The sequence below is a fragment of the Drosophila mojavensis genome, unplaced genomic scaffold (assembly GCF_018153725.1).
Source record: "Drosophila mojavensis isolate 15081-1352.22 unplaced genomic scaffold, ASM1815372v1 contig_80, whole genome shotgun sequence".
In the NCBI taxonomy this organism is placed as follows: Eukaryota; Metazoa; Arthropoda; class Insecta; order Diptera; family Drosophilidae; genus Drosophila; species Drosophila mojavensis.
In genome coordinates, this window is record NW_025318906.1 from 9,291,455 (window position 1) to 9,316,133 (window position 24,679).

At 44.5% G+C, this 24,679-nt stretch overlaps 5 protein-coding genes across 10 annotated transcripts in view; 3 read left to right on the forward strand and 2 right to left on the reverse strand.

Moving 5' to 3' along the window:
• Positions 1 to 452: 452 nt before the first annotated feature.
• LOC6579246 lies at positions 453 to 1,278 on the reverse strand. Its single transcript, XM_002005106.3, has 3 exons — positions 1,179 to 1,278; positions 769 to 1,117; positions 453 to 706 (listed from the first exon to the last, which is right to left on the reverse strand). The coding sequence occupies exons 1-3, from the start codon at positions 1,218 to 1,220 to the stop codon at positions 498 to 500; spliced, it is 600 nt and encodes a 199-aa protein (XP_002005142.1). The 5' UTR covers positions 1,221 to 1,278; the 3' UTR covers positions 453 to 497.
• A 232-nt stretch (positions 1,279 to 1,510) lies between these two features.
• Positions 1,511 to 2,800, forward strand: LOC6579247. Its single transcript, XM_002005107.4, has 4 exons — positions 1,511 to 1,648; positions 1,706 to 1,834; positions 2,332 to 2,488; positions 2,558 to 2,800. The coding sequence occupies exons 1-4, from the start codon at positions 1,511 to 1,513 to the stop codon at positions 2,791 to 2,793; spliced, it is 660 nt and encodes a 219-aa protein (XP_002005143.1). The 3' UTR covers positions 2,794 to 2,800.
• Positions 2,801 to 2,915: 115 nt separating this feature from the next.
• LOC6579248 (cilia- and flagella-associated protein 61) lies at positions 2,916 to 9,187 on the forward strand. Of its 2 annotated transcripts, XM_002005108.4 has the most exons (15): positions 2,916 to 3,218; positions 3,352 to 3,666; positions 3,723 to 4,025; positions 4,089 to 4,196; positions 4,863 to 4,993; positions 5,054 to 5,334; positions 5,405 to 5,487; positions 5,782 to 6,259; positions 6,325 to 6,602; positions 7,074 to 7,310; positions 7,373 to 7,947; positions 8,021 to 8,184; positions 8,248 to 8,505; positions 8,602 to 8,811; positions 9,011 to 9,187. In XM_002005108.4, the coding sequence occupies exons 1-15, from the start codon at positions 2,965 to 2,967 to the stop codon at positions 9,185 to 9,187; spliced, it is 3,852 nt and encodes a 1,283-aa protein (XP_002005144.2). In that variant the 5' UTR covers positions 2,916 to 2,964. The 2 variants fall into 2 exon arrangements, with proteins under 2 accessions (XP_002005144.2, XP_015019044.1); XM_015163558.2 differs by lacking the exons at positions 7,074 to 7,310; positions 7,373 to 7,947; positions 8,021 to 8,184; ... (1 more) ...; positions 8,602 to 8,811; positions 9,011 to 9,187 and having other exon boundaries at positions 5,782 to 6,254; positions 6,325 to 6,431.
• LOC6579249 (cilia- and flagella-associated protein 61) lies at positions 9,188 to 14,072 on the forward strand. The gene is made up of 13 exons (XM_002005109.4): positions 9,188 to 9,601; positions 9,682 to 9,981; positions 10,044 to 10,188; positions 10,300 to 10,457; positions 10,519 to 10,676; positions 10,727 to 11,013; positions 11,152 to 11,492; positions 11,554 to 12,033; positions 12,089 to 12,325; positions 12,388 to 12,959; positions 13,017 to 13,180; positions 13,240 to 13,488; positions 13,559 to 14,072. The coding sequence occupies exons 1-13, from the start codon at positions 9,222 to 9,224 to the stop codon at positions 13,913 to 13,915; spliced, it is 3,828 nt and encodes a 1,275-aa protein (XP_002005145.4). The 5' UTR covers positions 9,188 to 9,221; the 3' UTR covers positions 13,916 to 14,072.
• Positions 14,073 to 14,924: 852 nt separating this feature from the next.
• Positions 14,925 to 24,679, reverse strand: part of LOC6579252 (filamin-C) — a 31,285-nt gene continuing 21,530 nt past the window's right edge. For 4 of the 5 annotated variants that reach the window (XM_044011025.1, XM_044011026.1, XM_032730401.2 and 1 more), the window contains 7 exons: positions 22,577 to 23,588; positions 22,274 to 22,494; positions 19,662 to 19,810; positions 17,457 to 19,545; positions 15,909 to 17,401; positions 15,664 to 15,843; positions 14,925 to 15,603 (listed from right to left, as the gene is read on the reverse strand). In XM_044011025.1, the coding sequence (XP_043866960.1) occupies positions 15,472 to 15,603; positions 15,664 to 15,843; positions 15,909 to 17,401; positions 17,457 to 19,545; positions 19,662 to 19,810; positions 22,274 to 22,494; positions 22,577 to 23,588 (5,276 nt within the window). In that variant the 3' untranslated portion in view covers positions 14,925 to 15,471. Of the gene's footprint in view, positions 15,604 to 15,663; positions 15,844 to 15,908; positions 17,402 to 17,456; positions 19,546 to 19,661; positions 19,811 to 20,625; positions 21,104 to 22,273; positions 22,495 to 22,576; positions 23,589 to 24,679 lie in introns of those variants that run through there. The other variant, XM_044011028.1, reaches the window with a different exon arrangement.

A 24,679-nucleotide genomic window follows, 5' to 3' on the forward strand; every position in this document is an offset into this window, starting at 1 on the left:
CTGAGAGCTAAAGAAGAGTGGGCCTGCACTCTTTGGGTTAGAGAAGATCAGGACAAAATACAATATAAGAATTTGGTAGTAGATGGCAGGAAGAATTTTATATGGCTTAAAGCTGCTTAGATTCTACTGTTGTTGGAAGAGCTTGATCCGCAGATATTATGAATTTTTTAATTGTTAGGGAATTTGTTGAAAGAATAGATTGACGATATTTAAAGACGACGATGGGAAGATAAGTTAATACATCTTAGAGAGAGATATCCTAAAGTCTTTAAAAGGTTAAGTACGGATATTCATCTAGATTTTCGTAGATTAAGTCAGGATAAGAACTAAACTTGAACATCAAGCAAACAAAATATACTTAAGATCATATTTTATTATCAAATATATGTGCATGAAAGATCATATTAATATTGAATCAAAAAACTGTAATTATTAATTAAATTTTATATTATTAGTATTTTGTATTAAATCATTTATTTGTGAATCCAAAATTCCATTTACAAAGTAGCCAAAGAATCGCGACAATTTTGACTGAAAGCCAATAGATTTTCGCACTCCTTTGTTTTGGCCCAACGATCCTTGGGACAATTGTGAAAGAACTGACGTATGACACAGGCCATAATGACGCTGGATTTGGGTGCACAGTAGTGCTGGGACATGTGGACAAAGACATGATTCGACATGAACTTGGCGACATTCTCCTCAGCTAAAAGAATATAAATTATATATAGAAATACATATATCTTGATTCAGATTAAGTCTGCTTACATTTGCCATGACAGTGATCGAAGGCGTTGATCATTTCTTTGACATATTCCGGATCCTGGCTGAACTTCTCATTGAGATACTTCTTAACAGAGTCCATGTCCAAATTGTCGTCCTTCATGACGTTCATTTTCTCGAAGACGCACTTGGCAAAACAGGTGCCCGAGATGGCACGTGTGGCCGTCAGATCCACCAGGGATTGCTCCTTGGCACTTGGCATCTTGAAGCCCGTCTCCTTGGAGCAGCTATCAATGATGTCGCTGTGGCCATCGGGATGCTTGCAGCAGTAGTGCACATGATCCTCATTCACGGCATCCGTTTTATCGCAATCAATCTCACCTGCTCTGGCGTACTGTAGATGGCGCTAATTTTTATACAAAATATTGAAAATCAAACAGAAATTCGCAGCTTACCCAGACGAGATAGAACAGTGCAAAGGTTCTTAGCAGAAACATTCTGTTGCGCCGCAGCTTGATCTCATGGTTCCGTTGGGGTCTTTATATAGCCACCTCTCCGGTGATTTCGCAAATATTGCCTTAAATGAGGCTTGAGTGTGTTAATAGATCAGGGGACTAATGGATTTGTTTATGTTGCGAGCCATTACACAACTGGGGCTGTAATTGTGCGTTACATTTAATTAAGCAAGTAAATTGTAATTAGATAATGTAATTAGTTTTTACAATTAAAAATCCGAAATGTTATAAAGTTGAGTGTAGACCCAGACTCCATTTCATTTAGCCTAATAATGCGTTACCCAATATTCCTCTCGCTGCTGCTGCTGCTCCCGTTGCTTGGCCTGGTCCAGGCGCAGGACATCTCTGAGGAGGAAGTGGCGGAAGCGAGTCCCATCGATAATCTTACGCTGGATCAGTGCGACAAAAAGGTTAGCAGCTACATCTTATACAAGTCCACATACTGAATAGCTCCACTTCAATGCTAGCGCAGGGGCTGCTGCTCCGATTTGTACCTGGGCGATGATGAGACGCTCATGAAGTGCTTCTCCATACACTCGGATCGATTGCCAGCCGAAGGTGATACGGATATGAGCAAGACCCTCAAATTTCTATCGGTTCGTATCTAAAATATACAATTTAAATGTATTTTATTTGTATTTTTATATGTATATATTTATCTGTTGTTTATATGTATATACCCCTATAGGCTTTATCAGATTATAGATTATATCCTGAGCTCATCTAGATTGCTGAGGACTAAGCAGGTCCTAAAAACTATAATTATTCTTGATTATCATAGGAAGCTGAATCAGTCTATCCATGTTTTCCAGTCTATCGAGTTTTCCGTTTATCTGTTTTCCGATCTACCTTTCAGTCTGTCCATATATCATTCTATATAATATCATCCGTAATAAGCTATGCGGATTCTTTAAGGTAGAGGCATCAAATTTCGATCCTATATATCTGTGATGAACACACAGCAAAAGGAATGTAGATCATACGAGTATTAGGAACGGAAGATTTCTTTTTCTTGTATTTGTATGCAAGGGGTATCTGCCAGTCGGGCACACTCGACTTTAAGCACTATTACCCATATTCTGCTACCTTTCAGTGCTTCGTCGAGTGCCTCTACAAGCAGCGAAAGTATGTGGGCAAGAGCGATACGATCAACATGAAGATGGTAAAGCTCGATGCGGAGATTCTATATGCAGATCGGCCCAAGGAGCAGGCGTACCACATCAAAATGTTTGACTATTGTCGCAAAGATGGTGAGACAGTTCAATAGCCTTTCATACTTACTAGCCATATGAGCCTTCAATAAATAACTTTCTGCCCAGCTATGAATCTGTACAATTTGCTGAAGGCCAGTCCGGGCGCCAAGGCTATGCTGAAGAATGCCTGTCGACCCTTCCTCCTGATGGTGTACCTCTGTCAGTCGGAGTATCACAAGAAGCACGAATGCCCGTACTTTCGGTGGGAGGGCAGAGAAAAGTCGAACACCAAAAAGTCGTGTCACGATGCAAAGATCAAGTGCTATGAGCTCGACGGAGTTCCGGCGCCTGTCGAGCACTAGGATATGCAGGAGCTGTACTACCCATCAAATCGAACACACTGTGTATACAAAATAATAAAAAGTAAAACTGAAAAAAAACTCACTTTATTGTTCGATCGACACATATACACATCCAAATACATATATACATATACACAGTTTCCATAAATACATACATAGACATCAATACAAATGTACTCAGTGCGTAGCGCCACCAAGGAAAATGCGCAAGAACTAACACTGCTCATCCATGACTCGCATGTTAAGTGGTTTGGCAACAAGCGCATCAAATATGACGTCAAGGAGTCCTTCAAGGCATATCAGACCCATCGTCTGATCGCCCTGCGGGACGATAGCATCGTGGCCTTCGCGGAGTTTCGCAACTATCCGGCAATCGGTCCCTTGCCCAGCGACAATTGGTTAGACTGGCTACTCCACAGATATTGGTAAAAGATGAGCAACAAAAACAAATATTATTCTATTCACCTGACTGACAGATAAATATGTGTATATGTATACATACATACATACATATATGTGTGTATACTATATACATTTGTCACGGCCTGCTTCGTATAGCATTACAGTGTCTATCAGCTGGCTGAACACCCTGTTCTTTACATTTTGCATCTACCGCGAGGATGAACCCGAATCGCTGCTCGCCCTGATCCGCGAGGTGTTCTATCGCGAGAATCGCCTGTTGTACTTGATAGCCGTTCGCATGCCCTATCTGGCCAAGCATACGCACTACATTGAGCACTTCGATGACCTGGCCAAGTATTGTCAGATCTTCTATCCGCGCGAGTTTAGCATCGAAAGCAATGCGAATACCCAATCCGTTTTCATTGTGAAACGCTATGGCCTCCTGCCGGCCATCACGTATCGCAAGGCACTGTAAATACCCTACGATTTATTAGATATCTATCGATCTAAATTCTAACCGATCTCAGCGCCGAGGATAACGACGATATTGTGGAAATGCATTCGCGTGAGCTGCCCGAGATGCGAGCGGCTCTGGGCGATTTCTACATAGCCGAGGAGCTAATGCGCACGGACGAGGATGCCAAGAATTCGGTGATAATTGTCACGGAGATACAAAACGAGAATCACGAATCGATGACTGCGGGATTCATGTGGCTGAATGCGAACGTCGACATACGCTACTACGTGCGGAACTACGAGATGGAAATGTTTGGCAATCTGCTCAGTTTTAATCCCACCAAGCCAAGTGGCTTCGAGGAAATAACCGTCATGTGAGCGATTTATCACATTTCTCTTATATAAATATGCATCACTATAATTGAGCACCTATGCAGGTGGACGGAGCGCACTCCGGAGGCCCAGCTATTCACAGCCGCTGCCATGCATGAACTGTGTGAATCGACCTTTCTCGGAGGCATCCAGAGCAATGGCAACAGCACGAGGTAATTACGTTGTTACAACTACGCTTATATACCCTGTAATTAGCTGTCTACTACTATTACTACAACTACTGCTACATTTTCGACTAGTACTTCTATTACTACTACTATCATTACTGCTACTACTATTACAATTACTACTTCTATTACTACTACTACCATTACTGCTATTACTATTACTATTACTACTTCTACTACTGCTATTAATACTTCTACTACTATTATTATTACTGCTACTACTATTACTATTACTACTTCTACTACTACTATTACTACTTCTACTACTACTATTACTGCTTCTACTACTACTATTATTACTGCTACTAGTATTACTGCTACTACTATTATTACTGCTACTACTATTATTATTACTTCTACTATTATTACTGTTACTACAATTATTATTACTTCTACTATTATTACTGCTACTACTATTATTATTACTACTACTTTTATTACTGCTACTACTATTATTATTACTTCTACTTTTATTACTGCTACTACTATTATTATTACTACCACTATTATTACTGCTACTAATATTACTATTACTACTATTACTACTACTATTATTAGTACTACTTCTACTATTATTATTACTACTACTACTCTTATTACTACTTGTTATTGTTTCTACAATTCTTTTATTTACTTATTTTATTCCCGCAGTACGACTAGTCTAGGCAAGATCAGGATTAGCTCGATCGATGGCAATATTCTTGATGTACCCAAGAAGGCGAGCATCGACAAGTTCTATGCACATGAATATCTATATCTTAAGTTTAGCTATATCTTCGAGAGTAAGTGAGACCAGTGATAACAGAAGCTCTCCAGTCTCATCGTCATACATACCTTCGCAGAGTTCGGCACGCTGCACTACTATATCAACAAGCACGATAAGGTTGTTAATTTGTTTTACAATGTGGACCCAAAAAATCGGAAAAAGGACGGCCTACAGCTATCCTCCAATGTCTTCGAACTGCGATTCATTTGTGTGAGCAACGATTTCCCCTTGCCGCGTCTCTTCAACTGCCTGAACGCCATGTACTCGGCGTTTCCAGATCGCGACTATTGCATCATGGCCATACCAAAGACCGCCACTGCATTGCGCAGTCATGTAGAGGCGCTCAAATACTTTATGGCAAGTCGGCTTAAGCTTAAAATCCCAAAATGAATATTCGTATTCACTTCTAACCCTGCCTAACTCACAGCCCGTGGCGCAGCGCCCGACTGAAGTGACCAATTTGCAGGATATCTTCATAACGCATCGTAGCACTATCTTTGGAGAGATTAGGTGGGTGAATGCTTGTTCATGAAATGAAATGAGTCTATCTTGCTCGCCATCTAACTGCACATGTGTCTGTCCATTCGGCAGTCCCTTTGCCCGTCCGTTCGTTCATCCGGCCGTTCGTTCGTCGTCCGTATGATATTTTGAATGTATATTACCCGTGTAGTACGGTTCTATTAGGCCGTCCTATAGACATATTCCCAATGGGATAACTTTTACTATAAAGCTAGACTATTATGAAGTCTGAACGAGTATTGTAAAGTCGGTTGTGCCCGACTGAAATGCTTTTACTTCTTTTAGCTTATTTCCATTGCAAAGCGAAGACATCGAACTGATTATGGATATGTTCCGTGATGTGAGTAAGCCGGCCCATGAGAGATTGTTCTCGTCGACCTCGGTCAGTTTCGCGTACAACTCGAAGATCAATGCTTTAGCTGACATTGACAACGAGATTCTGGTGATAAAGCAGATAATGGCCGATGTGCTGAGCAATGAGAACAGCGAGTATAATTTCTTCACCATACGCTGTGGCAATTCGACCAAATCGGTCCATGAGAACACGGCCGTGGGCTATGTGGTGTTGCGTAAGTATCTGAATCGTCACGAGCTGCTGTATCATTTTCACTTGCCCAACAACGATCCCCACTTGGAGAACGAGCGGGCCGAGATCATCTCACTGCGTTTGCATCCACTCTATCACAATTGCTGCGATGTGATCTTACGCAATCTGGCGGCCAAGACGAACTACTACGATTTCTATTTCATATACGCACGTAATGTAGGATTATATATATGTACTAATTACTGTTACGATTATTGACATTAATTATTGGCCGTTTGTAGCGATTTCTTTTTAGCAACGATCTAAAGTCGATGATGATGCAAATCGAGCCTAGTCCTAAGAAGAAGAGCTTCTTCAAACGGAGGCAAACCAAGACGGTGGGTCCCACCTTTGAGGGTCTGCCCGAGCTGGATTACTTCAACGATCAGCTGGTCGTCTTTCGCCACAAGCTGAGTCCTACGCAATGGTTCGGCAAGAACACCCGGTTGGTCGTACTTGGTTTCACGCCTGTGGCCAGGGCCTTTTTGCGCCAGCTCGTCTTTCAGTGGAATACTAAAGAGTGAGTGCACAGCGAGTACTTTCTGAATCCTTTCTCTATCTATGCATCTGACTAAACATCTATGCATCTATCTATCCATCTATCTCTCTATCTTTCTATCTATCCATCTATCCATCTATCCATCTATCCATCTATCCATCTATCCATCTATCCATCTATCCATCTATCTATCTATCTATCTATCTATCTATCTATCTATCTATCTATCTATCTATCTATCTATCTATCTATCTATCTATCTATCTATCTATCTATCTATCTATCTATATATATTTATCTATCTATCTATCTATCTATCTATCTATCTATCTATCTATCTATCTATCTATGTATCCATCTATCCATACATCTATCTATCTATCTATCTATCTATCTATCTATCTATCTATCTATCTTTCTATCTATCTATCCGTCTTTGTCTTTCTCATTTATCCATCTATCTAACCATCGATCTATCTCTTTTCTCGGCAGTCACTCCAACTCGGAGTCATTTACGTGTCTGCCACGCTTACAGGTGACAGTCATAGCAGCACCTGGCCTGGTCGAAGCTGAATATGATTGCATGTTCCAGTGTTCGCATTGCGAGTCGCGCAAGCACTGCTATATGCACTGTCAGAACCATTCGTGTTACGTGCGTGACACGATCAAGCGCATGGATCTGCGGCTGCGCATACACTTTGTGGCGGGACACATCGACTACATCAACAGGTGAGACTTGTGCTATGAAGAGAATCCGTTATCCACTAGAATCCACCTCTAATCTACGGCAGGGAGCGCAAATATGTGAAGATCAATCAGACCTGCGACGTGCACTACGATACGTTGCTGCTCATGAACTACAAATTCTTCAGTCTAACTATCCAAGGCTTGCATCTTTCCGTGGTGCCATGCAATTTCATTGAGATCAACAGTCGCCTGGATAAGTTCCTGCTGTTCTATAAGCTGCGCGTGTTGAACGAGGACCGGAAGCGTCAGTACAAAATCATCGTGTATGGCACCAACTTGAGTACCTATGAAGGCATCGAGTTTCTCATGTCCCATGGCGTTGCCCCGGAGCGCATTGTGCTCGTTCAGCCCAAAGTAAAAATTGGCACCGAGGAGGAGCAGAAACTGAATTGCCCCTATGTTGATCAGAATCTGCAATATTTACTCGACGAAATGCTGGAGGATCTGGGCATCGTCATACACAGAGATCTCACTCTGACCCACTGGGAAACGAATGATATGAAAGACTACATCATTGAAGCGATCTTCACCAGCTTCAAGTTCAATAAGACAGTTACATTCGATTGTGATCTATTTATATCGTTCAAGGACGGCTACATGGATTTTGCGACTCTGCATTGTAAGTGAACCATATATATATATATATATATATATATATATATATAAATAATTGCTTATACGTTCCGATGTAGCGCTGAGGAAATCGAAAATCACAGTGAAAGATGGCATGGTAGTGGTTAATAAGAACTTTCAGACAAACGATCCAAATATTTACGCTGCTGGCAGGTTTATCAAGATGATTGATAATATCAATCATCAGTATCAGTACACAAACGCGATGGAGACTGCGAAAAAGGTTTGATTGATTGATAGGTTCAAAATCGGAATTAAATACCTCTTTGTTCTGATCTCCCATTAGCTTATGCACATACTGCATATATCCCCAAGCGATCTGAATTTCGAATACAAGTACTCTCAGTGCACGTTCTTTACGGCTTTGCTGCCCCTCGATTACTACATCACGAAGCTGACGATGCCGCGTCGATATATGGCCAGCTTTGTAAGCATTCCCTGCCAGAAATGCACTATGACTACCTATAATGAAGATAGCACCTTCTGTCGCATTGGACTCAATCACAAGATGATTGTGGATGAGATTGTCATAGTTACGAAACATGTGAGCCTCCTCCTGATCCTGATCTTGATCTTGATCCTACGCCTCCTCGTACGCTTTGATAGCATAACTATTTCGTGTTGATTCTTCCCTTTGCAGCCGATAGTTCTTGATTTTCTGGAGCATTTCTGTGGCAAGCACGAGACGCTGTTGAACAATTTGAAGGCCCGCTATGTCGCCGGCTCCATCAAGTGTTTTCTGCAGTTTCTGCAGGAGCCCTGGACGGAGCTGTTGACCCATGTGAATTTCGAAGACTATCAAGCCGAGAATCATAAGATACTTATGCCTATGCTACAAAATATGAGTAGGGTAAGTAAAAACTAAATGTAATTTCGGTAGTTAAAATAAGCTAAAGCAGCTCTAGGTTTAAGAATATAAATATATTTTTCCGAAGGATTTCCGTGAAAGTCCAATTCTATAAAAAGATATGATACATCTTTTAATTTTTTCTCGAATCTGAATCTCAAGATTGGGCTTCTAATGTGTGATAATATTTATCTAATTCCAGGGCCCCTCAAATCAATTGCGAGAGTTTAATCAACATATACTGGAACAAAATCTCTTAGATTTCATAAGAAAGCACCGCCAGGACTTTTGTAACGAATTCGCTCTACCTGAGGACTACTGCGCTGAGGACACTTCGGGCGGCAATTGTAAACACGTTGGTCCCGATTATAAATTTTAGATGTGAACAAATACAATCGAAACTGAGTAGTTGAATGAGATTCCACTCATACAATACAATACAAAGAAATACGAACACATATGTATTACATTTATATACTATAGTATATGTATATATATATATAGCTATAATATATATAATGGCTGAATTGGAAGAGTATGTGATACGCACGGCTAGCGTATTTGATCTAGAGCTTATTGGAACACTTTTTAACAACGATTACACCAGCCATTTTGGAGAGAAGCTAGACGCGCCCCTTTCTCAACTATTCGTCGAATATCAAACACATCGTTTTGTCGTTTTCGAAGAGAAATCGCCAAATGTGCTATTGGCCTACTGTGAGTTCTGTATATATCCCAATATACCGGTGCTGTCCAACGATTTCTGGCCGCAATGGTTAAAGTGCCGTTTCTGGTAAGATCTCTTAAATCAGGAAAAAGAAAAAAGAAGAACGAAATACTATAATAAATATATTTGATTTGCATTCCTCACAGTATCGATGTGCCCCTTTCGCTTATGAATACAATGTTCTTTAATTATTATATATATGTTCGGGAGCATGTCGAGATATTGAAACAGGTCATCATGGAGGTATTTTACTGTGAGCACAAGATCAACTATTTGATCATAGCCAGGCCACCGAACTATTCAGCCAAGGAGTACGATCTGCTGGAGGATTTTGGTAAGGTCTACTATCCAAACACCTTTGATATGTACGGATGCAGGAATTTGCCCACAATTATCATCATATCGCGCAATGACTTTATGCCAGTCATCAACTTTCGCAAGGCCCTGTAAGTAGCTAATCTAATCTAATCTCTGAATTGCTGTAATCCCAAGCTGAATCGATCTGCAGGCCTGAGGACAATGATGACGTCATCGAAATGATCGACGTTGAGGAGCCACATATGCGTAAGCAGTATGGAGACTATTATATAGCCGAGATTCTATTGGGCACGTCGGGTGGCAATATGGAGAATGATAAAATTATTGTAACAGAGGTAAAAGCGCCATCTATTGAAATCAGATTGCATGGAGAGCTGAAGCGCCAGCTAAAGCGGATATTTACCCAAGCTGGCTCTCATATGCTTTCTCAATGGTTTCTCTTTCAGGATAGTGGTCCTTCAGCTATTGGCAGTACGGGCATGATGTGGCTAACGGATGACACGGACATCGAACAGTTGATTAAGAATTTTGATTTGGAGAGTTTGGGCAATCTGGTTGCTTGTACGCCCGATGCACCGCATGCCACGGTTCAGTTTGAAGTCTTGTAAGCCAATAGAATATATCGAATTAGTTCACTTAGAATCCATTCGTATGTCCATATGCAGCACGGCGGACCAGCGACAATATTTTAATCTGAAGAAAAAAACGTATTTCGGGAAAAGAGAGATGGTGCAATTAAGCATAAAAGGAAGTACTGAAGAACCGGATAGGGAGTGCTTAAATACACAGGAACTCTATACGAAATTCAATTTCATACGCTATGGTAAGGTCGAACTGAATGTGAGCCATAAATTTAAGCCCCGACCCTTGCAGAGCTTCACAATAGCAGCAACTATTTGGACAAAAGACTGAAAACATTGAAGGTATCATATGATATACCCGCGCGCCTGCCGAAATTCAAGAAGTACACACTGAAAAATGCCTCCAGGGCGTTCGTCTTGAAGAACTTCATACTACATCCCAGTCTGCGTTTGGAGTACACCTATTACTACCTTTGCGCCATGTTCAGCGCGTATCCAAATCGCGACTACTGTCTGGTGCCCATTCCACCAGGTGCCAAGTACTCGGTTAGCCTTTGGGCACTACTCAAGTACTTTATAGTGAGTTGACTTTTGGCTTGGGAAATACCTTCGCCTGAGCTCTCATTTCTTTCTCTCGTCCTCTCTGTTTGTTTCTCTCTATCTATTTCTCTATCTCCCTCCCTCCCTCTCTCTTTCTCTCGCCCTCTCTTGACGTAGCGCGTTCAACACCGACCCAGTTGCAATGTGTCGGACGACGTCTTTGTCGCCCATCGTTCCTCGATATATACTGAGCTAAGTATTTTCCGACTCGTTAAGGAGGATCTAGATGATATTTATAGCTTATTCACATCGGGCAGTAAAATAAAGCCAGAACCGGGGGATCGCCGGTCGTTCAGGCAGTCGCATGGCCGGATGAAAAAAAGCATCCAGTTGAAGATTATCAAACAGATTTGCTCCGATGTCTTGTACAATCAAATGTCGGAGTTTAACTTTTGGGTTATACGTTGTGGCCATACGAATAGGGCGAATACCACCGCCGTTGGCTTTGCTATTTTACGGTGAGTGGGCGTGGCATTTGGCTTCTAATCACAAAATGAAGAATTCGCTCGTTTGGTTTAGTCCCTTTTCGGATTATGAGGCAGTTTATAAACAGTTTCTGTTGCCCCACGATGAGGGCTTTTTGACGTTTGATCGCGGCGAACTGGTGATGCTGTGTCTCCATCCCTACTTCCATATGTGGTCGGATGAGGTGCTGCGCACGGTGGCCGTTCGATCCGGTTTTCGGGATATTTTCTACTTTCAGGAAATCAAGGGCGACGCCATGACCAACGACTTGGCCAGCAAGATGATGCCCGTGGAGCCGCGACGAATGCGTCGCAATTGGTTCATTGATACTAGGGCCAAGGAATGCTATCGGCGTGCCTCGGATCAGGTGGATCTGTCGAAAATTAACTGCGTCATGGACGAGTTCTATCTGTTCCGTCACAACTTATTCCCCTCCAAATATATGGGCAATAAAAATTCGCTGGTCATTATCGGCTTCTCGGACATCTGCAAGGCCTTTCTGCGTCTCATGGTCTTCAGCTGGAATACGCCCGAGTACGAGCTGCATTTGATTTGTGAATCTCCCTCTCTGATTTTCTCCCGGTCTTAGCTACAAATACGTGAGTGTTAGCAATTGTCTGCCCCTGTTGGATATCACGGTGATCGTGGGTCATGGCGAAGTCGAGGCGGAGTACGATCAGACAGTCCAGTGCGAGTACTGCGTTACTCCCAACGAATGCTATTTGCACAGTGCGAACACCTGTCCCTTCGTCATGGACACCACGCAGCGGCTGGACATGCGTAACTACATTAACTTTGTCCCCGGCGAAGTGGAATCAATTATGCGGTATATATTAGTTTTCTCTAAATATTCAAATATATATATTACGTATTCGCTCTATTCTACAGTCAAGAGAAGTATATCGCTCTGGAGAGCTACTGCAAAGTCTTTTACGATAAGCTGCTGTTGCTGAGCGACACGAAGTTCGGATTCCCTGTGCAATCTGGAGGTACTGGAGGCACCGGCCTGCCCGAGAACTATATGACAATCAATAGACGGCTGGATAAGATCGAGCTCTATCACAAACTGATGGAGTTCAACAAGACCAATTTGCAGGACAAATGCATTATCGTCTATGGCCACAATTTGGCCGTCTACGAGTGCATTGATTTTCTGCTGAGGCACGGTTGTTTGTCCTCGCAGATTGTGTTTGTGGAGCCGCACAAGATTGTGCAGCCGGAGTATATCAATAATCCCACATGTGACAGCAATTTGGAAAATATCCTGATGGATATGGTCATCGATCTGGGCGTTACCGTCCATGAGTCGGCGAATTTCGAAAACTTCCATTGCTATGCTACGGCTAACTTTATAGAGAAAGTCGAGTTCAAGCGCTTTCCCAGCAAATCACAATTGCTTGTGCCCTGCCACCTGTTCATCAACTTCATGGAGAATTTCCTGCCAGCTGCATTTGAGCGAGGTGAGTTAGCATTGTTGTAGCTGGAGTTTTGGGTAAAAACTTGAAGTTTACTTTCAGTGCTAGAAGGGAGCAATATTCAGTTGCACGATCGCAAAATTGTGATCGATGAGGATTATAGGACAAATGATGATTCAATTTATGCGGCTGGCAACAGTGTCGTCTGTCTGTGGAATATCTTTCATCAGTATATATACACCAGCGAACGTGAGATGGCTCAAAAGGTGGCCAACACTGTTTTGCTATAATATCTCTTGATTTGCTATATCCGTTCGACTCACAGCTAATGGACATTTTGAATCTGGGCAAGGAGACGCTTACCAGGGAGGAAAAATTTTCCAAACCCTTTCTATTTCACGCTCAACTGCCGGAAAATCACAAGATTATCAAAGTGACGATACCCAAGCGTTATCTCTTAGCCACTCTGCCCAACGAGTACAGCCACTTCATGTGCACCTATGACGGCGACTTTTGTCGTGTGCGATTGAATCGCAAATTATTTGTCGAGGAAATCGTGTGTGTGACACGCAGGGTAAACAGGATCTCATATATATATATATACATACATACATACCTATATACATATATCTATAAATTTACAGCTGACGCGACCTCTATTTTTTCTGGAATTTTTCTGTGGGCGACATGTGACGCTGCTGAATAATGTGCACAATCGCTGGAAAGCGGGTTTGATTAAGAGTTTTATAAACTTTTTCCAGGAACCGTGGACAGAGTATATAATGCATGACCGCTTCGATGAGTTGCAGATGATAAATCATGATACTCTCAAGTCACTGTACCAGCACATAGCCTCACGTGCCCTGGGCATGAATATTGGTGATTCCGATTTCAGTGAGGCGGGCAAACATTTTCTGGAAGCGAATCTTCTCAAATTTCTGCGCGAATTTCGCGAAGAGTTTGTCAATCAATTTGCCCTGCCGGAGGATTGGACTTCGTAGATGGTTTATTCAATTTTTTGATATATCGAGGTTTCAGTCGGGCAGTTTTTTAGCTTCTCTTCAAGGTTCATTGTGGTGTGTAAATTTGTATAATTCAGAAGAATCATAATTTATTTCACAGGTATTCTAGCCTAAATATACGAAAGATACATTTTTATTGATCGTTTGTGAATTTTAGGATCTGCAGATGGTTAATTTAGAAATTTTTTTTTTTTTTTTTTTTTTTTTTTTTTTTAATATAGTTTTATTGCAGCTTTTGTCGTAAACTCTATGGCGCATTTAGAAGGGTACCTTAACTAGTGGAGTGGCTAAATGCCTTTATTGCTAAAAGTTACTTTAATTTAATTTAATTTAGGTCACTTCTCAGGTCTAGATTAGATATGCAACAAAAGTTGTATCTATATATAATATGCACAGAACCATTGCATACTTTTGTGCGGAACATTTTATTCTGCATTATCGATTTTTGCGTTGGTATATTTATTTATATTTATTTTTATTTATTTATTTTTTCATATAATATATTTAACAATACATTTTTATTATTATATTATTTGTTATTAGTTGTCATAATTTCAATGTCTGCCGCAATAAAAAAACTATATTATAAAAAAAAAAAAATAATAAAGAGAATTAAAAAAATTACTTGTACTATTTAATTTATTTTATTTATTTAATTTTTTCAAAATTTGCAGCTTTAAAAGTCGTGCAACAGCTTCTTCGCAAGCATGGCCCAGCTAACATAACGTTTAGCCGTGAATTTTGGTTGGAGATTTTAGTGAAATACCAGGCGAACAGGAATGTGTAGTAGGATGCTGTTCAAGAAAGTAAATATTTGCAGTGCATAGTTTTGTGCTCAACATTTATTTTCCATTGATTATTTTCATGGCATACTTTCGTGCGCAGAAATTTATTTGCAGTTTACAATTTTCATTGCATACTTTTGTGCTTCTACAAATTTTCAGCCAACAAAATTGAAGAGGCATTGAAATAAAAACTCAATATTACGTTTCGTTAGTATATATATTTTTTATTGTATTTGTATAGGTTATTACACATTTGGATCAAATTGTAGGTGCAATAATAACATTGTATTACATATGTATGTATTAGATAATGTCTAAAACTATAAGAACAGAAAGCTATTTATCGTAGCGCCAAAGCCATTGTGCCCTTTAGCCCAGGCTTCTTCCCATTTTCTTGTTTTCTTGTTTTAGCCTAATCGTAATCGATTCGTTTCGTTCGGTTTTAAAACTTAACTAGTTAGTACTCGTAACATATTTGTATATGCAGATATATATATATATATCTATACATATATATAAATTGGTTGATCTGTGCGATCTAGATTTTTAGCTAGTTGTATATACCCCACATATAAACTATGAATACATATATAAATATATATATTATTTTTGTGGCATTCGCTAGAGCGGCACACAGGCGTCGCGACGTGACACCTGCTGGTTACGCTGATACGTTAAAGCTGCCGGCTGATAGCGTATGGACGGGCTTAGGCCACTGGGGAAGACGATGATGGGATGGTTGATCTGGCCTCATATGCCCTGTAAGTACCTTCGTAACTCCTCCTCAGTGTCGAAGATCATGACGGGGAACGGCGAGCCGGGCACAAATTCGCCGGCCCATTTCACCTCGACACGATAGTCACCCGGTTCCGTTGGATCGTACTGGAAAAGGTATGAATGTTAATTAAAATTTAAATAGTTGGTAGAGCTTCGTTAGCTTACCTTGCATAAAATGGTGCGATCCTTTTGGCTCTCGCGCTGCATTTCCACGCGGAAGGCGCCCTTGGGTCCGCGCACGCGCACCGTCAGCTGGCCAGCGCCTGCGCCGCGTGTGTCGCATATGAAGCGTGACTGGAAGGTGGCCAGAACGCCGTGCTCAATGCCAGGTCCATAGACGCGTACCTGTCGGAGAGTAAATAACGATAATCGATAACTGATGTTCCGCCTTAAGTCTGCTCTGAACTCACCTTGCTGGCATCGGGAGCGCCAGCCACTTTAAGCGCAAAGGGAGAGCCCGGCACATTCTGTCCGCCGTATTTGATGGTCAGCAGATGGCGACCCGGCTCTTGTGGCTTGATGTTCAGCGTAAAGGTGGCATCGCCATGATCGTACAGCTCACAGTAGGCCACCTTGCGTGGGCCGGCGCAGTGGGCGGTCAGCTCACCTGGGCCAGCGCGTCGCGTGTCTATCCAGGACTTGATGTCTTTGCCAACGATGCCGTGGCGCAGACCCTCGCCAGATGCAATCACCTTGGAGGCGTCCATCGACGAGCCAACGGCCACGGTCAGCGGACAGCCCTTGACCAGGCGTCCGTTCCACTTTACCGAGAGCGTCAGCGTGCCCGTCATGGACTTCTGCGGCGTATACGAGGCTAGCCAGATATTTTCGCTGGGTCGCGGCTGGGCCAGACTGACGGGCAGTGCCGTATTATCTTGGGTGATCAATATAACCTCCGGTCGACCGGCTGGCGCATTCGATGCATCGATGGTGAAGTGAGCAGCCTCGCCAGCTTGGGCGGCAGCCAGGCCACGACCCATCAGGACCACCTTGTCAGCGGCCTGTTGGCCGGTGACAAAGGCGCTGCGCGGGCACTGCGTGATGGTCAGGCCAGACCAGGTCAGGTCCAAGTCATGCTCACCGGCGGCCAAGTTGTCGCCGGTGATGTTGAGACACATCTTGCCATCGGCCAGCTTGTCCACGGGTATCTCGATGCCATCGATGCTGCAGACCAGCTTGCCGGGTCCCGCATTCTCCACATCGAAGATGATGCGGGCCGGCAGTATCAAGCGTCCGTCGTGATCCACCAGCGTGCCCCAGCCACCGACGGGCGTTACCTTTGTCGACTCCACACAGCAGACGCGCCACGGCGAGCCGGGCAGACTGCCGCGATTGGGGCAGCTGGCGCGGATCTCGTAGGTGCCCACGGACAGGATGACATAGGAGATGCGCCATTCGTTGTTGCCCAGCGCCTTGATCTTGGGCTCGATGCGCTCGCCAAACTCGTCGATGCGCTCGATCTGCACATTGGGCGCAATGGGGCAGTAGACCACGAAGGAGGCCTCCTTGTTGCGATGGCACACCTCCAGGCCGTGGCCAGCAGCGCGTGCATCATTGCGCACGCCACTGGAGGAGGCGCTAAAGGTGAGCGGGGAGCTGGGAATCGTTTCGCCGCCGTACATTAGAGTTAGCTTATAGTTGCCTGGCTGGGAGGGCACAAATTCGACATTGTAGATGCCCTCGGATTGCTCGGTAATGTGCACGGGCAGGCTCTGGTTGGTGGGCGAGATGGCAAAGGCTTCCAGCTCGGCTGTGCCGGCGCTGTCGGTGCGCACGGTGAAGCTGTTGGCGGTATGCAGTGCCAGCGGCTCCTTGCTGACGCCCTGCACGCTCACCTTGCTGCTGTCGAAGGCCTCGCAGGTGAATGGGCTGCCCGGCAGCGGTTTGGATTGATGGAGCACCTCTGCAAAGTAGGAGGATTAGAGGCGAGAAATGAGAGGCAACTGCATTGAACCCACCTATGACGCATTGACCCGGCTTGTTGATGCTGAACTCTGCCTGCAGGTGTCCGTTCTTCGTCTGGTAGCAGCGCACGGGCAGCGCCTGGCCGCCGGGCCCGGAGACAACCACATCGAATTCGCGTGCCGGCCGCTTCACGGTGTCGATGGCAAACGATGTGGTCTTGCCCACGCGTGCCTGATACAGGCCTAGGCCACTGACGCTGATCTCCTTGCCGGCGCTGGCGGGCAGCACGTTAATCTCCAGGGGCTTCAGCGAAATGGGCACATCGTTGAACAGAATGCTAATCTTGTGCGGAGCGACACGCGTCGGCTGATAGACGATCTCGTAGACGCCCGACTTGCTCGGACCGCGTATGGTGTGCGGCACCTCGGTGACGCCACAGCGCACCAGGGCGGACAGGTCACCCTGCCCAGCCTCGTTGAGGGAGACGCTGATGCTGGCCGGACGATGGCAGATGGCCTCGCCCACCTCGGTGATCTTCACCAGCATCGGATCGAAGGCGCACAAGGTGCGTGTGCCGATGTGCTGTCGGGTCTCGCGATCGATGAACCTCAGCGTGTAGTTGCCCGTCGAGTGGGTCCGGAACTCCGCCGTCTGACGATTGATGGTGTAGGGCACGGGCTTCTGGTCGGGCGCCAGTATCTCCACGATCTGGTCATCGGCTGGAAAATCGATGGCGGCCAAGCTGCCGATCTGTATGTGCTGTGTGTGCTGCTGTATGTCCACACGGAAGGGGCTGCCGTCGACGGCCACCTCGTTGAAGGTGATGTTGACGTAATGCGGCTCGGTGCTCTGCGGCACAAAGGTGACATCGTAGAGGCCACGGGCGCAGGCCACCACCTCGGCTTTGACGGTGCTGCTGTCCGTGGAGACGACCAGCTCCAGGGTGCCCTCGCCGGCTCCTGCTGCATCCACACTGAAGGTAACTGGCACGCCCAGTGTGGCCGGGCCATATTGCTGCTCCAGGCCGCTGATGCTCACGCGCGAGACGTCAAACACATTGCAGCTGAATGGCGATCCATTGATATGCTGATCGTTGGCCAGCACACTGATCAGATGGCGGCCCACGGTGCTGGGCCGGAAGGAGGCGCTGTAGCTGCCGCCGTCGTGCTGGCTCAGCTGGCAGTGCTCGTTGTCGCCGGCGGGCGAGGTGACAAATATCTGTGGCTCGATGCCCTCGAAGCCCTCCAGCTCAAATGTGTTGTCCATCTTGACGGCCGCCTGCTTCAGGCACTCGCCCATCGCCTGGGCACGTGGAGCGCCCTGCGAGCTAGCCGGAGCAGCTGCAATGTGGCAGCTGAACGGTGAGCCGGGCACCGGATGACCATTGAAGCGCACCGAGAGCGAGTGGGTCGCCGCCTCAGTGGGCTTGAAGTTGACCTTGAAGCGGGCATTGCCCTCGGATTGCACAAAGTTCGGCACATTCTTGCCATTCACGGCGACGATGATCTCCAAGTTGCCGGCGCCCGCCTGGGAGGCATTGATGCCGAAGCTGACGCTCTTGTTGACCACGCCGGGCCGTATGTCCGTCACGATGACCTTCTCGGCCGAGTAGGCCTTCAGCAGGAAGGGGCTACCCTCCACGTGACCGCCGCCGGGTAGGCGCACCTCCACCGAGTGATCGCCCACTTCCATGGGCTCGAACTTGACATTATAGCCCAGTCCGGAGCCAAGTGGATCGATCTTTACGGGCACACTGCGTCTGGCCGGGCCCAGCACCTCCACGGTTGGCTTCGTGTCCGACTCGACGACAAACTCAAAGAGTCGCCCCACGCTCACCTTGTCCATGGACTCGGGTGACTGAATGCGCGCAGCAGCCGCAACCCGGCAAGTGAACGGAGATCCGGGGACATCCTGGCTATTGAAGCGCAGCTCCACCGTGTGACTCTCGGCCTCGCGTGGCGTAAAGCTAATCGCATAGGTGTGCTGGCCCTGCGCCTGGGCCGAGGTGGGCACACGTCCGCCATTAACGGTGACTTCCAGATTGCCGGGACCAGCCTGTGAGGTTTCCACCAGGAACGTAACAGGCTTACCCACCGTGCCACTGCTCACATTCTTCACCTTGATGGCGCTGACATCGTAGACCTGACATTAGAGGGAGATTAACGATCTTGAATACAATGGGAATCTGTGGGAAGCCAGCTAGATCCCTTAGGGAAGGAACTACACCAGCTCAAGGAATATAGATGGAGTCGACTTACCTTAGCTGCATATGGACTGCCAGCTGTGGGCAAACCGTTGACAGTGACATTGACGCGATGTTCGCCGACAACGCGCGGCACAAACTCGGCCTTGAAGACACCTTCGGCTGATTGATGCACCTGTGCGGGCACTGATTGACCGGCGGGACCTGAGATTTTGCCCCGATTTTGCATAGCATTTTGTTTTGTTTTGTTTTTTTTTTTTTTATATATATATTTGATTTTGTTTTTGATTTTTTTAGTATTATTAGAAGTTTAAGATTGATTTGTTTTCATTAAAAAAAATTCGATTGCGACGCGTCCGGAAATGAGTTTTGAGAGGGTTTCAATTGTTTTTGTTTTTGTTTTTTTTGGTTTTGTTGAAATTCAAATATAGAGCATGTTGTAGTTGTTGTTTGTTTGTTGTGTGGTATGGTTAGTGGTATTTATTGTCGGTATAATTTGGTATTTTTTGTTTTCGCGCAATTGGTAAAAAATTTGGAAAAATTTTGACTCAGATTAGTAACGATTCGGCATTAGGTTTTGGATTTGTTTGTAAAGTGCTTAATGTGAATGCTGACCAACGGTGTGGTTAATTGAGGTGGGTGGGGCTGGTGGGGCGGTCACAGGGGTAGGGGTGATATTTTATTGGTGTTGTAATCGTTGTAGTGTGTGGTTAGGTTAGTGTTGTTGTTGTTGTTGTTACTGTTGTGTTGTTGTTGCAATTGTTGCTTTAGTCTTGTGTATTTAAAACGCGAACGTGCCAGAAACAGTTAGTAACTGAGATGTTTTTCGGTGTAAGAGAGACAGACAGAAAGGGAGAGAGAGAGAGGGAGACAGTGCAGCTAACAGACATATATATATATATAAATATTAATATTAGTTATAGACTAGTTACTATCATATATAGTTTATATACAATACTGAAAATGTCTGGCCTGGTCATCTTCATCATATATAATACCAATACACAATCCTATAAATCTCATGTTTGTAAAACATTTATTGTTTTTCTTTCATTATTTGATCGAACAAATTAGTAAACAAAAGGAAATTAGTTGATACAAAAAAAATAATATATATATAGAAAAAATCGAGTACTTTGTTGTTTAGTGTATAGTATAGAGTATAGTGGGTATAGTTGATGCTGTGGTGGTTGCTGTTGTAGCTGTTGTTGTGGCTCTTTCACATGTGGTTGGTACAGTAGTACATCGCTTGGTAGACACGCAGCTTAGTTATATTATTATTATTATTTCTTCTCAATTATAAGGGACTGTTAGACGGAATGCATATATAAGGAGTCAAATATAAGAAGCTAGTATATACATATATATAGAGAGAGAGAGAGTGAGAAAGACAGAAAGTACTCATATATAAAGTTATATATATATACACATGTATATATATATATAAAGGTAAGTATAATCATATTTATAGAGTCTAGTACAAAAGTTTTCGCCGTCCTGAAATATAATACAGATATAAAAGTGAGCAAATTATTACAAATTAAAGGGCGTAAGATTACAAAAAAAAAAAAAATATAAGGCACAGACACACACAGATAAACAAACACACACACACATACACACATACATATATACAATACGATTAAAAAGTAATTATATTGAAAGTGCTGCTATACTACAGTGGAATCAATTACATGGCAAACATACATATTTAAATTTACACACACACACAGGCATACAGACACATATACGGCCACACATTTGCGGTTTTGGCATAATCCGAAATTTGTAAAGCCCAGCTTTGAGCTGTACGTCCGATGCACAGATGCGTTAAAGCCTAAACGTTGCAAATACCCCAAATGATAAATATGACGCATAATTACATATACTAAATGAGCACCACAAACACACACACACTCACATACACATAGATAACCGCTGGCTAAGTGTTGGGGCTGCCGCATAAGTTCACAAAGCTATTGTCAAGTGTGCTGCGTGTGAAGCAGAAATGGAAATAGAGCTATGAATAGGGTGTGTGTGTGTGAGAGAGAGAGAGAGAGAGAGAGAGAGAGAGCAGGAAAGTTGTTACAATTGACTGTGGCAGGCGGGCGGTGTAGGCGTGGCTGGGTGCTGGCATGCTTACAAGTTTCAACAACAATTTCCGTCGATTGTGTTGAAGAAGTGTGGAAAAAAAAAAGTATTTTTCTTGCCCGATGTCAACACGGATAAGATGCTGGCTAAAGATACAGAGATACATAAAGAGATGTGTATGTATATGCGTATGCGTATGCGTATGTGTGTGTGTGTGGCTGTGTGTGTCAAGTACACTTTCTCACACACTCACACAGATAATTAACATTTAACGAGCAATTTAATTACAATTACGAATAACTTAAACCAATATCGAAAATGCGCAATGCAAAATGCAAAATCCAAAATGCAAAATCAAAACCACACGCAAACAAAATAATGAAGGCGAGAAGGCATTGGAACGAGGGAACAGTACGGGAGTGGATTGGGTGGGGCAGAGGGAGAGAGATAGAGAGCGCTAGAGTGCAGTATCCATAGATGAATACGCCGTGTGCTGTGGGTGTTAGTGTTAGAGCGAGCGAGCGAGCGAGCCACTGCACGCGTTCAGCCGGCCAGCCTTGGGCGCGGCTAACATACCTTCGACGTTGACCTCAATGTCTTCCAAACGGCCGCCATTGTGATTGATAACAAAAGAATTGGTCTGATGGACGGGTCCGGGTCCGCCAAGGGACACCTGAGGCCCGGCTACGCCGCCGCTAATGCCAACGGTTATGGGGCAGCCGGGCACAGGCATTTTATTAAAGGAGACATTAATTGTGTGCTCGCACGACTCTGTCGGCACAAACGAAACGGAGAATCTGCAGAGAGAGAGAGACAACGAGAGAGAGAGGGAGAGTATAAGTAACAGTTATGGACTAGCTAACTGCAAATATGGCTCACCTTGCACTGCCCTGCGGATGCACCTGTGTGGGTATATTCTGACCCTTGGCCGATATGGTTATCTCCAGATTGCCCTCGCCAGCATCGCCGGCATCCACCGTGAACTGCACGGGTCGGCCCATGGTGCCACGCGAGACGCTACCAACGACCACTTTGCTGGCGTCATATGACTTGGCCAGGAACGGTGTGCCCTGCACGGCAAAGCCATTGTACTCCACATTGATGGAATGCCCGCCCACGCTGGTGGGCGTGAACTCGGCCGTGAAGCCGGCGTGAATATCGCCGGTGACACGAACGGGCAGCTCTCCGTGCGGGCCACGAACGCTGACGGCCAGCTCGGCGGCACCGCCGCCGCTCACTGTGATGTGAAAGGAGGAGGGCCGGTTGACGGGTATCAGTTCCAGATTGGACAGATTGAGCAGGACGCGCGAGGTGTCCGCCACGGCGCAGACGAAGGGGCAGCCACGCACCGTCTCGCCGTTGAACTTGATGTCGATCAGATGGGATTTGGCCTGTTCGGGCGTGAAGGAGACGAGACAACGGCCGCCTCCAACGACCTGGACATGATTGGGCACCTCGCCCTCATTGATGGATATCTCCAGCTGTCCCTCACCAGCCGCACTCGCGTCCACACGGAACTGGCATGGCTGGCCGACCACGCCGCCGTTCACTTCGGTCACTTGGATCAGGCTGGCATCGTAGACCTTTGCTATCAAAGGGCCGCCAGCGATCTTCGTGCCATTGATGGACGCATCAATGATGTGCGTGCCCACCTCGGTGGGCACGAACTCAATGCGTGCAGCACCATTTGCCGCCTCATGGGTGACTCTGGCATTCAGCTTTGACTTGTTTGGGGTCAAGACCGTTGCCACGCACTCGCCCTTGCTCAGGCTTTGTCCAGGAGGCGGCAGTATCTCAAAAACCGCCGGCGTATTGGCGGGCACAAGGCGCGTGGATTCGCCCAGAGCGGTTAGGCCGGGTGACGACATGATCTCAGCGTGCCACGGTGAACCTGCAATCACAATGCAAACGAGCAGATTATCAGTAAAGCGTATAGAGCGTAGATTCAAGATAAACATTAATATGCATTCCATTACGATATGAATCTATGTTATTTGAGCCTGGCCTGGGCTGGCCGGGCTGGCATAGCCCAGCCCATTGGGCAAATTATTTGACCCAAAAAGCAACTTTATGCTGCGCCAGCACAGGTAATTGAGATGTTGACTAAGCCAAGAGACAGCGCTATCAAATAGCTGCTTGTAAAAGGTAGCGCGAGGGTTGATCGATAAGTTTGCAAAGTTATTTGTGGTAAATATACAAGATTTTCTGCTATAATGTATTCTAATAACAATGAAAAAATATAATAATAATATAATAAATATTTATTATCATAAATATATTAAAAAAGTTATTAATACTTAATAAATGGGAATAGATCTTAGCTAGATTATATTATTTTATATTATATTACATATTATTATCATCAGTCTTAGAAAAAATCTCATATATAAGCAATCAATTTATTTAGTTAAGCTCCATTATAACTTACTATATATTTTTGACTAAATGTATATAAATTAAATAGAAAATAAATCCATATAAAAGATAAAATATATAAAGTCTGAATTCATAAATATATAAAAAAAAATCCTATATATTTTTCTTTATTTAATGCTTTGCCTCACTTTTCCTTCAAATTTTCAAACTTGTAATTAGCGTGGCAGCCCTCGTATGCTAGTCGAAACAAGGTTTCTAGTTAAACTCGCATTGTTTTCCGCTACCTCCCATTATAATTGTCGCAATTGCCATGGCAACGCAATCTGTGCCGCCTCGTTGCCAGCTGAGCGATGAGTGCGTATCGTGAGCTGCGCATTTCTCGTATCTGCCAAGCTTGAAATCTATCTGTATCTGTATCTGTATCCGTATCTCCATTTGTATCTGTAGCTGGAATGGCAATTGCAGTGGCAAACTGCAACTTCAACTGCAACTGCAACTGCAACTGCATTTGCGGCAGTTAAGTGGGCTGTGCCAATGCTTGGACAATCGACTCGAACACATTATGGCACATTAATTGGCCAACGCTGTTTGCTTTAGCTGGGCCCG

Bases quoted from the DNA above. Each gene is read 5' to 3' on its own strand.
- LOC6579248 (XM_002005108.4), top strand. From the start codon at position 2,965: ATGTACTCAGTGCGTAGCGCCACCAAGGAAAATGCGCAAGAACTAACA. The intron at 3,219-3,351 runs GTAAAAGATGAG...TGCTTCGTATAG, and splicing joins TGGCTACTCCACAGATATTG to CATTACAGTGTCTATCAGCT. The intron at 8,185-8,247 runs GTTTGATTGATT...ATCTCCCATTAG, and splicing joins CGATGGAGACTGCGAAAAAG to CTTATGCACATACTGCATAT.
- LOC6579247 (XM_002005107.4), top strand. From the start codon at position 1,511: ATGCGTTACCCAATATTCCTCTCGCTGCTGCTGCTGCTCCCGTTGCTT. The intron at 1,649-1,705 runs GTTAGCAGCTAC...CTTCAATGCTAG, and splicing joins TGGATCAGTGCGACAAAAAG to CGCAGGGGCTGCTGCTCCGA. The intron at 1,835-2,331 runs GTTCGTATCTAA...GCTACCTTTCAG, and splicing joins AGACCCTCAAATTTCTATCG to TGCTTCGTCGAGTGCCTCTA.
- LOC6579249 (XM_002005109.4), top strand. From the start codon at position 9,222: ATGAGATTCCACTCATACAATACAATACAAAGAAATACGAACACATAT. The intron at 10,458-10,518 runs GTAAGCCAATAG...GTCCATATGCAG, and splicing joins ACGGTTCAGTTTGAAGTCTT to CACGGCGGACCAGCGACAAT. The intron at 12,034-12,088 runs GTACGAGCTGCA...TCCCGGTCTTAG, and splicing joins TTCAGCTGGAATACGCCCGA to CTACAAATACGTGAGTGTTA.
- LOC6579246 (XM_002005106.3), bottom strand. From the start codon at position 1,220: ATGTTTCTGCTAAGAACCTTTGCACTGTTCTATCTCGTCTGG. The intron at 1,118-1,178 runs GTAAGCTGCGAA...CGCCATCTACAG, and splicing joins CACTGTTCTATCTCGTCTGG to TACGCCAGAGCAGGTGAGAT. The intron at 707-768 runs GTAAGCAGACTT...ATATTCTTTTAG, and splicing joins CGATCACTGTCATGGCAAAT to CTGAGGAGAATGTCGCCAAG.